The 14,550-nt window shown below is 52.3% G+C and overlaps 4 protein-coding genes across 4 annotated transcripts; 3 read left to right on the forward strand and 1 right to left on the reverse strand.

The window, feature by feature from the left end:
• Positions 1–88: 88 nt before the first annotated feature.
• prp8 (U4/U6-U5 snRNP complex subunit PRP8) lies at positions 89–6,955 on the forward strand (the record flags this gene model as incomplete). Its single annotated transcript, XM_056947935.1, has 1 exon — positions 89–6,955. One exon carries the CDS (start codon positions 89–91, stop codon positions 6,953–6,955), a length of 6,867 nt encoding a protein of 2,288 aa, XP_056797445.1.
• Positions 6,956–7,009: 54 nt separating this feature from the next.
• On the forward strand, positions 7,010–9,481 carry N7459_008768 (Pre-mRNA-processing-splicing factor 8A; the record flags this gene model as incomplete). The annotated part of the gene is made up of 1 exon (XM_056947936.1): positions 7,010–9,481. The coding sequence occupies one exon, from the start codon at positions 7,010–7,012 to the stop codon at positions 9,479–9,481; it is 2,472 nt and encodes an 823-aa protein (XP_056797446.1).
• A 2,160-nt stretch (positions 9,482–11,641) lies between these two features.
• N7459_008769 (SANT/Myb-like DNA-binding domain-containing protein) lies at positions 11,642–12,708 on the forward strand (the record flags this gene model as incomplete). The annotated part of the gene is made up of 2 exons (XM_056947937.1): positions 11,642–12,487; positions 12,568–12,708. 2 exons carry the CDS (start codon positions 11,642–11,644, stop codon positions 12,706–12,708), a joined length of 987 nt encoding a protein of 328 aa, XP_056797447.1.
• Positions 12,709–12,982: 274 nt separating this feature from the next.
• Positions 12,983–13,940, reverse strand: N7459_008770 (uncharacterized protein; the record flags this gene model as incomplete). The annotated part of the gene is made up of 4 exons (XM_056947938.1): positions 12,983–13,340; positions 13,393–13,502; positions 13,559–13,687; positions 13,752–13,940. 4 exons carry the CDS (start codon positions 13,938–13,940, stop codon positions 12,983–12,985), a joined length of 786 nt encoding a protein of 261 aa, XP_056797448.1.
• Between the last annotated feature and the right edge of the window lie 610 nt (positions 13,941–14,550).

Raw genomic sequence — 14,550 nt, forward strand, 5'->3', positions numbered from 1 at the left:
ATGGTTCTCGACGTGATTTGGACGCGACTCTGAGCAAAAACTCACGTCTAGGGAGGGTGGGCGTACTCCCCCATCAACAACCACCATCATGGCATCTCTGCCTCCTCCCCCGCCTCCTCCAGGATGGGGCGCACCTCCCCCATCCATGCCCATGGCGCCGCCGCCTCCAGGATACCAACCGCCCGCCGACCCAACCGTCGCAAAATTTGCACAGAAGAAGCATGAGTGGTTGCGCTCCCAGCGCAGTCGCTTCGGCGAGAAGCGGAAGGGAGGCTTCGTGGAAACACAAAAGGCAGACATGCCTCCGGAGCATTTACGAAAGATCGTGAAGGATATTGGCGACGTTTCGCAGAAGAAGTTCACCAACGAAAAGCGTAGCTATCTTGGCGCGCTCAAGTTCATGCCGCATGCTGTTCTCAAGCTCCTGGAGAATATGCCTATGCCATGGGAATCGGCTAGGGAAGTCAAGGTGCTTTACCACGTCAACGGATGTCTGACGCTCGTGAATGAGACGCCGCGCGTCATCGAGCCAGTCTTCCATGCGCAGTGGGCTACGATGTGGATGTGTATGCGTCGCGAAAAGAGTGACCGAAGACACTTCAAACGTATGCGATTTCCTCCTTTTGACGACGAAGAACCTCCCCTTTCGTGGTCCGAAAACATCGAGGATGTTGAACCGCTGGAGCCCATCCAAATGGAGCTGGACGAGGAGGAAGACGCAGCAGTCTACGAGTGGTTCTACGATCATCGGCCTCTTTTAGATACCCCCCACGTTAACGGCCCGAGCTACAAGACCTGGAATTTGTCACTTCCACAAATGGCGACTCTCCACCGACTTAGCCACCAACTTCTAAGCGATGTGGTTGATGAGAACTATCATCACATGTTTGACCTCAACAGCTTTTTCACAGCGAAGGCCCTCAACGTTGCTATCCCCGGCGGTCCCCGTTTCGAGCCTTTGTACAAGGATATCGACCCGAATGACGAGGATTTCAGCGAGTTTAACGCTATCGACCGCATTATCTTCCGCGCTCCGATCCGTACCGAATACCGCGTTACTTTCCCTTTCCTGTATAATACCCTTCCTCGCAGCGTTAAGATTGCTTGGTACTCGCATCCCCAAGTGGTGTACGTTCGCACCGAGGATCCCAATCTCCCCGCTTTTTACTTCGACCCCGTCATTAATCCTATCTCGTCCCGCTCCGTTGCCCCGAAGAATATCACTGTCAGCCACGAGGATGATATCTTTGGACCAGGTAACAATGAAGATGACTTTGAGCTCCCCGGAGAGGTTGAGCCATTCTTCGAGGATGAAGATCTCTACACCCCGGACACTGCATCCGCCATCGCCCTGTGGTGGGCCCCCCACCCCTTCGATAAGCGATCTGGAAAGATGGTACGTGCCCAGGACGTGCCTCTTGTGAAACAGTGGTACTTGGAGCATTGCCCGCAGGGTCAGCCTGTCAAGGTCCGCGTTTCATACCAAAAGCTGCTCAAGACATATGTGCTCAACGAGTTGCACAAGAGCAAATCAAAAGCCCAGAACAAGCAGAATCTGTTGAAGACTCTCAAGACGACCAAGTTCTTCCAGCAGACGACAATTGACTGGGTGGAGGCTGGTTTGCAGGTCTGCCGCCAAGGTTTCAACATGTTGAACTTGTTGATTCATCGCAAGAACCTGACCTATCTGCATCTCGATTACAATTTCAACTTGAAGCCGGTCAAGACACTGACCACCAAGGAGCGCAAGAAGTCCCGCTTCGGCAATGCTTTCCATCTCATGAGAGAAATTCTGCGTCTGACGAAGTTGATCGTCGATGCCCAGGTTCAATACCGCTTGGGCAATATCGATGCATTCCAGTTAGCTGATGGTATCCTGTATGCCTTCAACCATGTGGGCCAGCTGACGGGTATGTATCGGTACAAGTATAAGTTGATGCACCAGATCCGCTCGTGTAAGGATCTAAAGCACCTTATCTACTACCGGTTCAACTCTGGCCCCGTCGGCAAGGGACCTGGCTGTGGTTTCTGGGCCCCGGCTTGGCGAGTATGGTTGTTCTTCATGCGTGGTATCATCCCCCTGCTAGAGAGATGGCTTGGAAACTTGCTCTCTCGCCAATTTGAGGGTCGCCACAGCAAGGGTGTCGCCAAAACCGTAACGAAGCAGCGTGTGGAGTCTCACTTCGACTTGGAACTGCGTGCTTCCGTTATGGCCGATCTCATGGATATGATGCCCGAGGGTATCAAGCAGAATAAGGTCAACGTCGTCTTGCAACATTTGTCTGAGGCATGGAGATGCTGGAAGAGTAACATTCCCTGGAAGGTTCCTGGTCTCCCTGCGCCCATTGAAAACATTATTCTTCGTTATGTCAAGAGCAAGGCCGATTGGTGGATTTCCGTCGCTCACTACAACCGAGAAAGAATCCGTCGCGGTGCTACCGTCGACAAGACCGTGGCTAAGAAGAACCTGGGTCGTCTCACTCGTCTCTGGCTGAAGTCGGAACAGGAACGGCAGCACAACTATTTGAAGGATGGTCCTTATGTTTCCTCTGAGGAGGCAGTGGCTATCTACACTACCATGGTTCACTGGCTGGAGTCTCGCAAGTTCTCGCCAATTCCTTTCCCAAGTGTGTCCTACAAGCATGACACCAAAATTCTCATCCTGGCTCTTGAGCGTCTTCGGGAGTCCTATTCGGTGAAGGGCAGATTGAACCAGAGTCAGCGAGAAGAGCTTGCCCTTATTGAGCAGGCCTATGACTCCCCCGGAACCACACTCGCGAGAATCAAGCGTTTCCTCCTGACTCAGCGAGCTTTCAAGGAGGTCGGTATCGATATGAACGACAATTACAATAACATCAACCCTGTCTACGATATCGAGCCCATCGAGAAGATCACCGATGCCTACCTGGACCAGTACTTGTGGTACCAAGCTGAGCAGCGTCACTTGTTCCCTGCCTGGATCAAGCCCTCTGATTCCGAGGTGCCCCCTCTTCTGACTTACAAGTGGACCCAGGGTATCAACAACTTGTCCAACGTCTGGGAGACTGCAGATGGCGAGACGAACGTCATGATCGAGACCGAGCTTTCCAAGGTCTATGAGAAGATGGATCTCACCTTATTGAACCGGATGCTTCGCCTCATCATGGACCACAACCTGGCGGACTACATCACCTCCAAGAACAACGTCCAGCTCAGCTACAAGGACATGAACCACACCAACAGCTATGGTTTGATTCGTGGTCTTCAATTTTCCGGCTTTGTCTTCCAGTACTATGGCATGATGATCGATCTGCTGCTTCTTGGCTTGCAGCGAGCCAGCGAAATGGCCGGCCCGCCTCAAAGTCCCAATGACTTCTTACAATTCCGGGACCGGGCCACTGAGACAAGACACCCTATTCGTCTCTACACTCGTTATGTTGACAAGATCTGGGTCTTCTTCCGGTTCAGTGCCGACGAGTCTAGAGATCTCATACAGCGATTCTTGACTGAGAACCCGGATCCAAACTTTGAGAATGTCATTGGCTACAAGAACAAGAAGTGCTGGCCTCGTGATTGCCGAATGCGCTTGATGCGTCATGATGTCAACCTTGGTCGGGCTGTTTTCTGGGATCTCAAGAACCGTCTTCCTAGGTCCATCACCACCATCGAATGGGATGATACATTCGCCAGTGTCTACAGCAAGGACAACCCGAACCTGCTCTTTTCAATGAGCGGCTTCGAGGTCCGCATCCTTCCCAAGATGCGGAACCAGAACGAGGAATTCTCTGTCAAGGACAGTGTTTGGTCTCTGGTCGACAACTCAACCAAGGAGCGGACCGCCCATGCCTTCCTCCAGGTCACAGAAGAAGACATCCAGAAGTTCAACAACCGCATTCGGCAAATCCTCATGTCTTCCGGATCAACTACTTTCACCAAGATCGCCAACAAGTGGAACACAGCGCTCATTGCTCTTTTCACATACTACCGCGAGGCAGCGGTGTCGACTGTTGACCTTCTTGACACCATTGTCAAGTGTGAGACCAAGATCCAGACGCGTGTCAAGATTGGTCTAAACTCCAAGATGCCTTCTCGTTTCCCTCCGGCCGTCTTCTACACCCCCAAGGAGCTCGGTGGTCTCGGTATGATCTCAGGATCTCACATTCTTATCCCCACCAGCGACAAGCGCTGGTCGAAACAGACCGATACTGGAATTACCCACTTCCGTGCGGGTATGTCACATGACGAGGAGACATTGATTCCCAACATCTTCCGATACATCGTGCCCTGGGAATCCGAGTTCATCGATTCTCAACGCGTGTGGATGGAATACTCTCAGAAGCGTATGGAGGCACAGCAGCAGAACCGTCGGTTGACTCTGGAGGATCTTGAGGATAGCTGGGATCGTGGTTTGCCGCGTATCAATACTCTGTTCCAGAAGGACCGCAGCACGCTCAGCTTCGACAAGGGATTCCGTCTCCGGGCTGAATTCAAGCAATACCAGCTGATGAAGAGCAATCCTTTCTGGTGGACTAGTCAGAGACATGACGGTAAACTGTGGAACCTGAACGCTTACCGTACAGATGTCATCCAGGCATTGGGTGGTGTCGAGACTATCCTGGAGCACACTCTGTTCAAAGCAACTGCTTTCCCATCCTGGGAGGGTCTATTCTGGGAGAGGGCTTGTCTTGCCAAGGGCACACGCTTGTTGCGATATGACGGGACCGAAATCAACGTCGAAGATGTTCGAGAGGGTGACCAACTTCTCGGTCCTGATGGCCAAGCTCGCCGTGCCTTCAACATCGTGAGTGGTGAAGACCGCCTCTACCGTATCAAGATTGGCGGCAACCAAGAAGACCTCGTGGTTACGCCAAACCATATCTTGGTTCTTCACCGTGAAAAACGCGCGAGGAATTCCTACACTGGGCCGTCAATCATGGGCCAGGATCAACGAGTTGGTGACCAATTTGGGGAACTTCCAGCACTTAATTCAATTCTCGCGGCTGCTGATCGAACCAACAACTCGGTTAAGCAGGGTGAAGACTATCTGGCAGCCCTGAAAAGTGCCCTTTCCTGTATCCTTCATACAGAGCGAAGCAGCACAGGAGTCAATGCCGTGAGAAACGTCCTCAACGGCACGGTTGGGCTCTACACTCACAAGGAAAGCTACACAGTTAGCAATCCCCAGCAGAAGGGCTCGCACTTCACTTACGCGTGGGGAAATGCTCAACGTTCCAACCTTGAAGAACACCCTGAATGCCCCTCTGTATTCCTCCCCACCAAAGAAGAAGCTTTCTCTGCAGCTGTTGCCAAGAGTCGTGAACTCTACTCTCAAGGTGAGGTCACCTTGGGCAACCTTCGCCAAAGATTCCTTGCCAAGTCAGAAAATGGCGAGGGTGGAGAAGTCCTGGTTGACTCGAACTTGCCCAATATTTCTCTTATGTGGAGCAAGGGAAGATCCAACCTCCGATTCCGGACGTATTGTTCGCGAGACTGCAAGAATTATGCGCGGATGTATGCTTTCGAGTCTTTGCCAAGCGAAGACCCTGGAGACCAAGCTGTCACGACAGAGCACCAACTGCCTGAAGTTTCAGCAGATCTCTATGAGACCATCGAAATGACAGCTGCTGATTTTGCTGCCCTGAGCCCCGAGGAAAGAAAACTTTACAAGGTCTTCAGAAGTCCAGGCTTTGAGCTACCCGAGAAGGCTGTGCCGGTCAACCCGTATTTCCTCGGACTCTGGCTTGGTGACGGAAACCGTCAGTCCACCACAGTCTCCAGGAACCAGGAAGAAGCCGTTCGAGACTTCCTCACCAACCACGCGGCGGAATTGGATCTTCAGTTTGCCTACCATCACATGCCTGCCGCCACGGCGGATAATGTGCAGCGTCCGCCACGTCGCCAAGCTCGACAGACCATTCGCAACCAACGCCTTGCTGTTCCTGAAATCCCTGAGTCTCGTCCAGAGGAGTTCAAACTAGCCTCTGAAGTTGACGAAATACCTAAATCCGTCCGTGACCAAGCTATTGATTTCCGGGTAGAGGAGGTTCCCCAGAAAGAACTTTTTGAGCTTCTCTCTCAGCTTAGTGCCGATTCAGTGCTCACCAAGTTGACGAAGCTGTCAGAATCTGAGTCTTCACCATGCCAGTCTTCAGTACAAGAGAAGAATGTGGAGGAGCTGGATTTCAACCTTGTTGAAATGTGCGACGAGGATGCCAAGTTAGATCTGAACGAAGTTCCACTCGAAGGGCCCTTGGCTGGTAGCCGACTCTCACAATCAACCGATTCGGTTTTCCAGAGGCGTGAACGGAACTACCGTCTCCTGATGGGCCGTCGCGCTTATGGAGAATTGAATGCAGACGAGCAAGAACTACTTCTTGAATCGGTTATTGACCGAGATGAGCTTGGTGCCGAGATAGTCAGCAAAACCCGTCCCTCATCTAACATGCTGCTGCATGCTCTCAAGGGCTTGGATCTCATGACCACGCGAAAGGGACCATTGGCCGACAAGAAACATATCCCAGCGGGATACATGAAGAACTCACGATCAGTTCGGCTTTCCGTGCTTGCAGGGCTCATTGACTGTGACGGCTGGTATGCCCACCAGGAAAATATGTTCGGCTTTGCTCAAAGTGAGCGTTGGAATGCCAAGCTCTTCTGGGATGTTGTTGCCCTAGCACGGTCTCTGGGGCTCGGTGTGCGGACCAGCCGGGTTCTACAGTGGAATACTGAGCGCACTGAGCAATATCCTCAGCTTGTTGCTCAAATCTCCGGTAACCTGGTGGAGGTTCCTTGTCTCTTGGTGCGAAAGCGGGGCCTGGAAAGGCACGTTCCCCAGTCGCATAGCTTCACCATAAAGGACATTAGCCTGGAGACCGAGACAACTGAATGGGCTGGCTTCCGGGTTGATAAAGACCAGCTTTATCTTCGACACGATTACATGGTGTTGCATAACAGTGGATTTGAAGAAAGTTCGTGAGATTCACCCTTAATTTTGAGTTCATTTGCTAACCGTGAATACTAAAACTTAGGTATGAAGTTCAAGAAGCTCACCAACGCCCAGAGATCCGGTCTGAACCAGATCCCGAACCGTCGGTTCACCCTCTGGTGGTCGCCGACTATCAATCGAGCCAATGTCTATGTTGGTTTCCAGGTGCAGCTTGATTTGACTGGTATTTTCTTGCACGGCAAGATTCCTACGTTAAAGATCTCTTTGATCCAAATCTTCCGTGCCCACTTGTGGCAGAAGATCCACGAGTCGGTTGTGATGGACTTGTGTCAAGTATTTGACCAGGAACTGGAGCAATTGGGCATTGAAGCTGTTCAGAAGGAGACAATCCATCCTCGCAAGTCTTACAAGATGAACAGTTCTTGTGCTGACATCCTCTTGTTTGCCACCAACAAATGGAATGCCACCCGGCCTTCTTTGCTGTTCGACACAAAGGATGTCTATGAACCCACCACTTCCAACAAGTTCTGGCTTGATGTGCAGCTGAGATACGGCGACTATGACTCTCACGACATTGAGCGTTACGTTCGTGCCAAGTACCTCGACTACACTACGGACAGCATGAGTATTTACCCCTCCGCCACCGGCTTGATGATTGGCATCGATCTTGCATACAACTTGTACTCGGCCTATGGGCAGTACTTCCCAGGTCTGAAGACCCTAGTCCAACAGGCTATGGCCAAGATAATGAAGGCCAACCCGGCCTTGTATGTCTTGCGGGAACGTATCCGAAAGGGTCTGCAACTCTATGCCTCGGAGAGTAACCAGGAGTTCTTGAACTCTCAGAATTACTCGGAACTCTTCAGTCCTCAGATTCAGCTGTTCATCGATGACACCAATGTCTACCGTGTCACAATCCACAAGACTTTCGAGGGTAATTTGACCACGAAGCCTATCAACGGTGCCATCTTTATCTTCAACCCTCGAACTGGACAGCTGTTCCTGAAGATCATTCACACGAGTGTCTGGGCTGGTCAGAAACGTCTGGGTCAGCTGGCCAAGTGGAAGACAGCCGAAGAAGTTGCTGCGCTCATTCGCTCGCTCCCTGTCGAAGAGCAACCGAAGCAACTCATCGTCACTCGCAAGGGTCTGCTTGATCCTCTTGAAGTCCACTTGCTTGATTTCCCTAATATTTCGATCCGTGCATCTGAGCTTCAACTGCCCTTCCAGGCTGCTATGAAGGTCGAGAAGCTGGCTGATATGATTCTTCGGGCCACGGAGCCTCAGATGGTTCTCTTCAATCTGTATGACGAGTGGCTGAAGTCCATTTCACCATACACTGCCTTCTCCCGACTGATCTTGATTCTCCGTGCTCTTCATGTCAACATTGACAAGGCCAAGATTATTCTCCGACCCGATAAGAGCGTGATCACTCAGGAGCATCACATCTGGCCATCACTCTCTGACGAGGATTGGATTAAGGTGGAAGTGCAGCTGCGCGACCTGATCCTGAACGATTACGGCAAAAAGAACAATGTCAACGTGCAGAGCTTGACTAGCAGCGAGGTCCGTGATATCATTCTGGGTATGGAGATCAGCGCACCATCTCTGCAGCGACAGCAAGCAGCCGAGATCGAGAAGCAGCAGGAGGAGCAGAAGCAGCTCACTGCTGTTACAACCAAGACCCAGAACGTGCGAGGCGAGGATATCATTGTCACCACCACGTCTCAGTACGAGCAGCAATCCTTCGCGTCGAAGACCGAATGGCGAACTCGTGCGATTGCCACCTCCAACTTGCGGACGAGATCGAACAACATCTATGTCTCGTCGGATGACATTCGCGATGAAGGTTACACTTACATCATGCCGAAGAACATCCTGAAGCGCTTCATTACCATCGCCGATCTTCGTGTTCAGGTCACGGGCTACATCTATGGCAGTTCGCCGCCAGACAATGACCAAGTCAAGGAGGTCCGGACTATTGTCATGGTTCCGCAGGTCGGAAATACCCGAGATGTCCAACTGCCGCATGAGCTGCCTCAGCATGACTACCTGAATAATCTCGAGCCGCTGGGTGTCATCCACACGGTGTCGGGCAACGAGCCGCCGTACATGTCTGCCGCCGATGTCACACAACATGCCCGTCTCATGAACTCTCATCCTTCCTGGGATAAAAAGACGGTGACGATGACCGTCTCCTTCACCCCCGGGTCCGTCTCACTTGCCGCCTGGGGCCTCACCCCTCAGGGCTATAAGTGGGGTGCTGAGAACAAGGACATGACCTCCGACCAGCCTCAAGGCTTTTCCACCAACATGGGGGAGAAGTGCCAGCTGCTGCTCAGTGACCGGGTGCGCGGCTACTTCTTGGTCCCCGAGGACAACCTCTGGAACTACAGCTTCATGGGCAGCTCCTTCGGCAGTGTCGAGAAGCGACCAATCTACGTGAAGATCGATACCCCGCTGCGATTCTACGACGACCAGCACCGCCCGTTGCACTTCCAGAACTTCGCCGAACTGGAGGATATCTGGGTCGACCGGTCGGATAACTTTGAGTAAGGGGTCATTGGTGGGCGTCTACAAAAGCCGTGCTCTGTTTCGTGTTTTCTCTGGCGGCGGCGTCTGTATTCTTATCTTTGTATTTTCCCCCTGTTTTCTTTTAAGCCCTTGTATCACGACAATCATAATTTCATGTATTTGAAGCAAGAGACCCAAAGCCGTGCGCTTTATGGATGTCAGGGATCGCCATTCTGCTGGAGGCTGACCCAACAGCATGTAGTTGAGGCTGATGAGATCGTAAAAACCAACTGCATGGAATGCAGCTCGAAGAGTAGACGCAGACTGGTATGCATTGGCTCCCCTAGATCTCAACCGAGACGGTCATTGTCCTGTGCAATTTCAGTGGCATCCTGATTCCATTCATTAGTGATTACCCTCGCCGCTCTGTTTGGTTGATTCAGCCGAACCCAGTATACGAGAAGGATGCAGGCGGCATTGAAATGCACAGATCCAGTTGATCACAGGGCAGACACCAAACGCCCCTTTGCCCAACTTTCAACTTCGTCACAGGGGAAGAAGGTTCCATAGTCTCCGGTAAGCAATGAGACTGTCCGCGCTCGCTGGTCTCAGGGCAGATCATCATGCGCCACCGCCTCGGCCGAAGGCCCGAAGTCTCCATCTCATTTGCTTCTTTCCTCCTTCTCCTTCGTCCATGGCGTGGCCCCGTCGACCGTCACCTACAAGGGCCGCGTTGGCGACAGGGGGCTATCAGTGCAGAGTCAAAACACAAGCCGTGCCTAACGAGAGACTATCAACCCATTCACAGGGATTGTATCGACGCTCCCTCAGTGGAGACGCATGGGACAAAGGATAAAGGTGTCAGAGCACGGCCCGGCATGCAGCTAACAGAGGCCAGCAACCCACTCGGATCCTCCCTTCCCCCCCCCCACCCTCAGATTGAAATCCCATTCGATCAAAGAGTGGCAGACCGAGCTTGCGAATCACCCGCCTGTGGCCCGTGGGGTGAGCAGCCAGCACACCTGGGATATCCACCCGATCGACGCAGTGACTGATGTGGGATCGTGAGTGTTTGGTCCACCATGCTCATGCTCGTGAACGAACGATGCTGTCAACGCTTCGAGCCGGGGCGCTAATCTCAACTCCGTGGAATTCATTGTCTCCAACCCCTGCGCAGCCACCTTCGGGCTCGTCTGGCACTGTTGTGATTGATCCTCGCAGCCTTGGCGTTCCTAGACAGCCCGCCACAAGAATGAATAGTCTGCCTGGTTGCTTCTTTCGCCAACCAATACGATAGCCTCTGGCCGAAGGGACAATTCCCCTTCCTCCCCGGCTAGACAGAACACTCTGCATAGATTGCATGGCAAGTTGGGCCGTCGAATCGAAGCCCCTGTCCATTTTGTGCACATGCCTCCCCGATGTCAGTCTGACTGGCGTTCCTTCGGCTGCTGTCGGGCTCATCCAGCACCTCCGAAGGCTCCCTTCTCGTGGCTTTTGCACCCTGGCAAATCTCTCCCTGCATGGCTGGCCATATCCTTCGTTTCATGAAAGACTTGCCACGGAAATGGACATCCTTTCTTATAGCACAACGGTTTAAAAAGGTCTGACTGAGAAAGGGATCGCCGCCATTGGGCAGAGCTGGAAAGCGCGCGCTTTTTGATAATGATGGACTCATATGGACCTTGCCGTTGGTGACATCTCTTCTACCCGAAGCCCGCAAAAGTCGACCCTGGGTGACGCATAAACCAGCTGATGAGCTCTTTCGGCACAAGGGCGTCTCTTTCCTCCTTAGGCCACTGCAAACCTTTGGGACAAGACCGTCGCCTCGGTGAAGGACTTAAAGATGAGCGTCTCCGCGGTTGCGACTGCGCCTTGTAGCAGATGCTTTCCAACTTACTGCCTCTACTGTCCATTATGGTACATTCATCCATTGGAGTACGAGTCTTTGTACCCCTTTGACTTTGGGCGGCCTTGCCTTGTCATCTTTGCCCCCCATCCACGTTAAACTGTCCAAGTTTGCTCGCGCAATCCGGCCCTGTATTTGTTATCACCCCCCGGGTATACTCTACACTGGCAACTTATGTGACCGCGGGACGTTAGTTTGTCTTCAGTCCCTCCTCGGGAGCGACATCTCGGTCTTCGCGGACCATTCACTCTGCACCAAACAGTCATCCGCCGGGGCTCCCCTGGCCAAATCGATGTATGTCTGTGGCACTTTTGGATCCGTATCGAGGCTTTACGTTCAGCTATTCCCACGGTGACAAGTCCCACGACTATGATCTGATTTCCTACGGCACGTCGCCGTCGCAGCAGCGCGACAAGCTCCTCAGTGGTCCTCCTTTCCATTCCGATAGCCCCCAGCAGCAATCCTTTGACTCGCATCAACAGACAGGATTGCACAACCAAGCCGACGGCCATCATGAGCCGGAGTCGACCTTCATGGACACACACCAGATGCCCTCGCACTATAGTTACGGCATTCCGCCCCTGCAAGATAATAGGAAGAGAAGACGCTCCCAATCAGCAGTCGAAGGCGATGAAGCACGCGGCATCAATCGGACTCTAGGACCCGGCATCCAACAGTCCATGCAGCCTATACCCATTGAAGGCCAGGTTTCATCACCAGAAGCGTCTGGATTTCTCTATTCCATGCACAGTGATAATTCAACTGCACTCCCGCCCTCGACGCACATCTTTGCCCCCGCAATCTCACTTCCAATTCCACAACAGCATCATCACCACCGTCTCCCTTCCCAGGCCTTGCTGCATTCAGACCCCCATGGCTTTGACTCGGCCTCGTCCCCTCTGGCCATCGGTCCCCCTAGTGTAGTAGGCCAACCAGGAATGCCAGAGCCGGCCCCTCGACCCCGAGGCCCAAAGTTGAAATTCACCCCGGATGAAGACGCCTTGCTGGTGGAGCTGAAAGAGGAGAAAAGCCTAACATGGAAGCAAATTGCGGACTTCTTCCCCGGCCGCACGAGCGGCACCCTCCAAGTCCGATATTGCACAAAGTTGAAGGCAAAGGATGTGAACTGGACCGAGGATATGGTGCGTATTGCCTCGCGAAGAGCCCCGTACAAGAAAGCGTCATTCATCCAGGAGCCACAGATGCTGATTACTGTAAGCAGGTGCTTCGGCTTCAGAGGGCGCTGGACGAGTATGAGGCTGACCGGTGGCGTATCGTTGCTGGGAAGGTCGGCAACGGATATACCCCTGCAGCATGTCGGGAGCGGGCCTTGCAATTGGGACAATCGCAATTGGAGCAATGATGAATGTGGTGTATGGAACGGGCGCTTTGTATTTTTCTCTGGGTTCGTATACCCTAGGTAGTCCTGTTGGGCGATTCATGCTAGCGTTCCTATTAGGCACACATTGTCTTGCCTATGACTATGGCACTCTATTTAGTATCCTGGGATCTTTCTTCTTTGTGTAATTTGTCGTCTTTCAAAACACATTACTATGTCAGGTAGACTGGGCCAACTCCGCTACGAGCACAAATTCCCTATGGTCATGCCCTGACGCATAGTGTCAACAGTTCAAATCCTACACTATCAAAGAAGCAGCAAGCATGACGAGTCCTCCAAGCCCATCCATTCCCGAGCACCATTCCTCCCAACTTGCAGTGCTCCTCGTGGGAGCGCTTTCATCCAACAACACTGCATGGCTACAGTAGACTTGGTCCTCGCCTAATCCGACCAGCTCGCCGTTGGCAGCCAATCCAAAGATACTATGGGCCCCAGATACCCTCTCACTTCGTGTCTTCCACTCAGATGCATTGCCTGCTTCCCACAGCTGCTTCTTTGCTGGGAGCGGTGCCAGGATCAGGTCTGCAGGTAGCGTGCACATCCTAGCTGGTTCAAAGAATACTATCATATCCACGACTCGGTAGATCAGGGCCAGTCTTTGGGTCAATCAGTTTCTCGATGTGTAGAACACTTAAGGAAGAGACAAACCTTCGGCGTGATTCTTCGAAAATCCATTCTTTCCAGCTGCTCTCGAGATCGTAATTGCATGGTGCACTGCTGGATGTGAAGTCATAATGGTTGAATTGTTGAGCTATGACCTGCAACATGTCAGTAGAGTGAAGACCAGACAGGGGAGAGTAGGTGCTAAGCGTACAGTCACCGTTGCGAGTAGGAGAGAGTCAAAATTGTTATGGTCGGTCTCGCCTTCATCCAACCTGATCAGAATATAGATAGAAAGGGCTTGCATGGCAGTAAGCATTTCCCACTTCGTCAATTGCCGATGCTGAAGCCTCGTGGTGAGCTTTTCTTTCAGAGTCATTGTCGGTGATCTTGGAATCCCTGCCTACCTCTGCAAGTAAGCGTTCACACTCCAGCCGCACATTTTTCCAAAACAACTTCCGACTTCCCTTGGCTTCGCTGCTAATCATACGCACCAAGTTGATGCAGTTGGTGAGCGGCTCTACCAGAGGATTCTCAATATCAGAAGATATAAGATGCGGATGAATAAAGGGCGGGAGTGTGTTGTGGTGCAACATCATCACAAGATAAGATTTTAGGGTATGTAATATGAGCGTAGCAGTCCTTTGAACTCCTGTTTTGAGCTTTGGTCGCATGATGAGTGACCGGGGGTTAGATGTGGGTTGCATCGGCATCGATCCGTTTGGCGACAAGATATCATGTTGTGCTGATAATATTTGATCAATTGGAGGTGTCAAGGGATGGACCATGGGCGGCCACTCCAATGGAGGGTCTTGGACTGCCTTGTCGTTTATCTGCGAGTCTAATAATTCGACGAAATTTAAATCTGGGACATCCCAATTGAAGGGTCCCTCCCATTCCCAGAGGGCTGCAGCTGCTGGTGGTGATATGGCAAGTGCATTTGCGGGATTCACATCACCGCCATTGCTGGCTTCTTGATTCATTCCAACGCTGGGATCTGCCGCCAGCGAAGGCACCGGAATGCGCTGTTCCGCGGACACCTCATTGCTGAGCTGAATTCTTCCTTCTTTAATCGTGTTCTGTACATAGTGGCAGTCGATCCCCTTGGCGATGCATCGCGAGCATTGGGGCCGCTTTTTATCGCAACGGGCCTTGGCTCCAGAACAGGACATACATGATCGAGGGCGGGGAGTACTACCTATTCTC

The sequence above is a fragment of the Penicillium hispanicum genome (genome assembly GCF_028827665.1).
Source record: "Penicillium hispanicum strain IBT 35686 chromosome Unknown utg000007l_segment0_segment0, whole genome shotgun sequence".
NCBI lineage: Eukaryota > Fungi > Ascomycota > Eurotiomycetes > Eurotiales > Aspergillaceae > Penicillium > Penicillium hispanicum.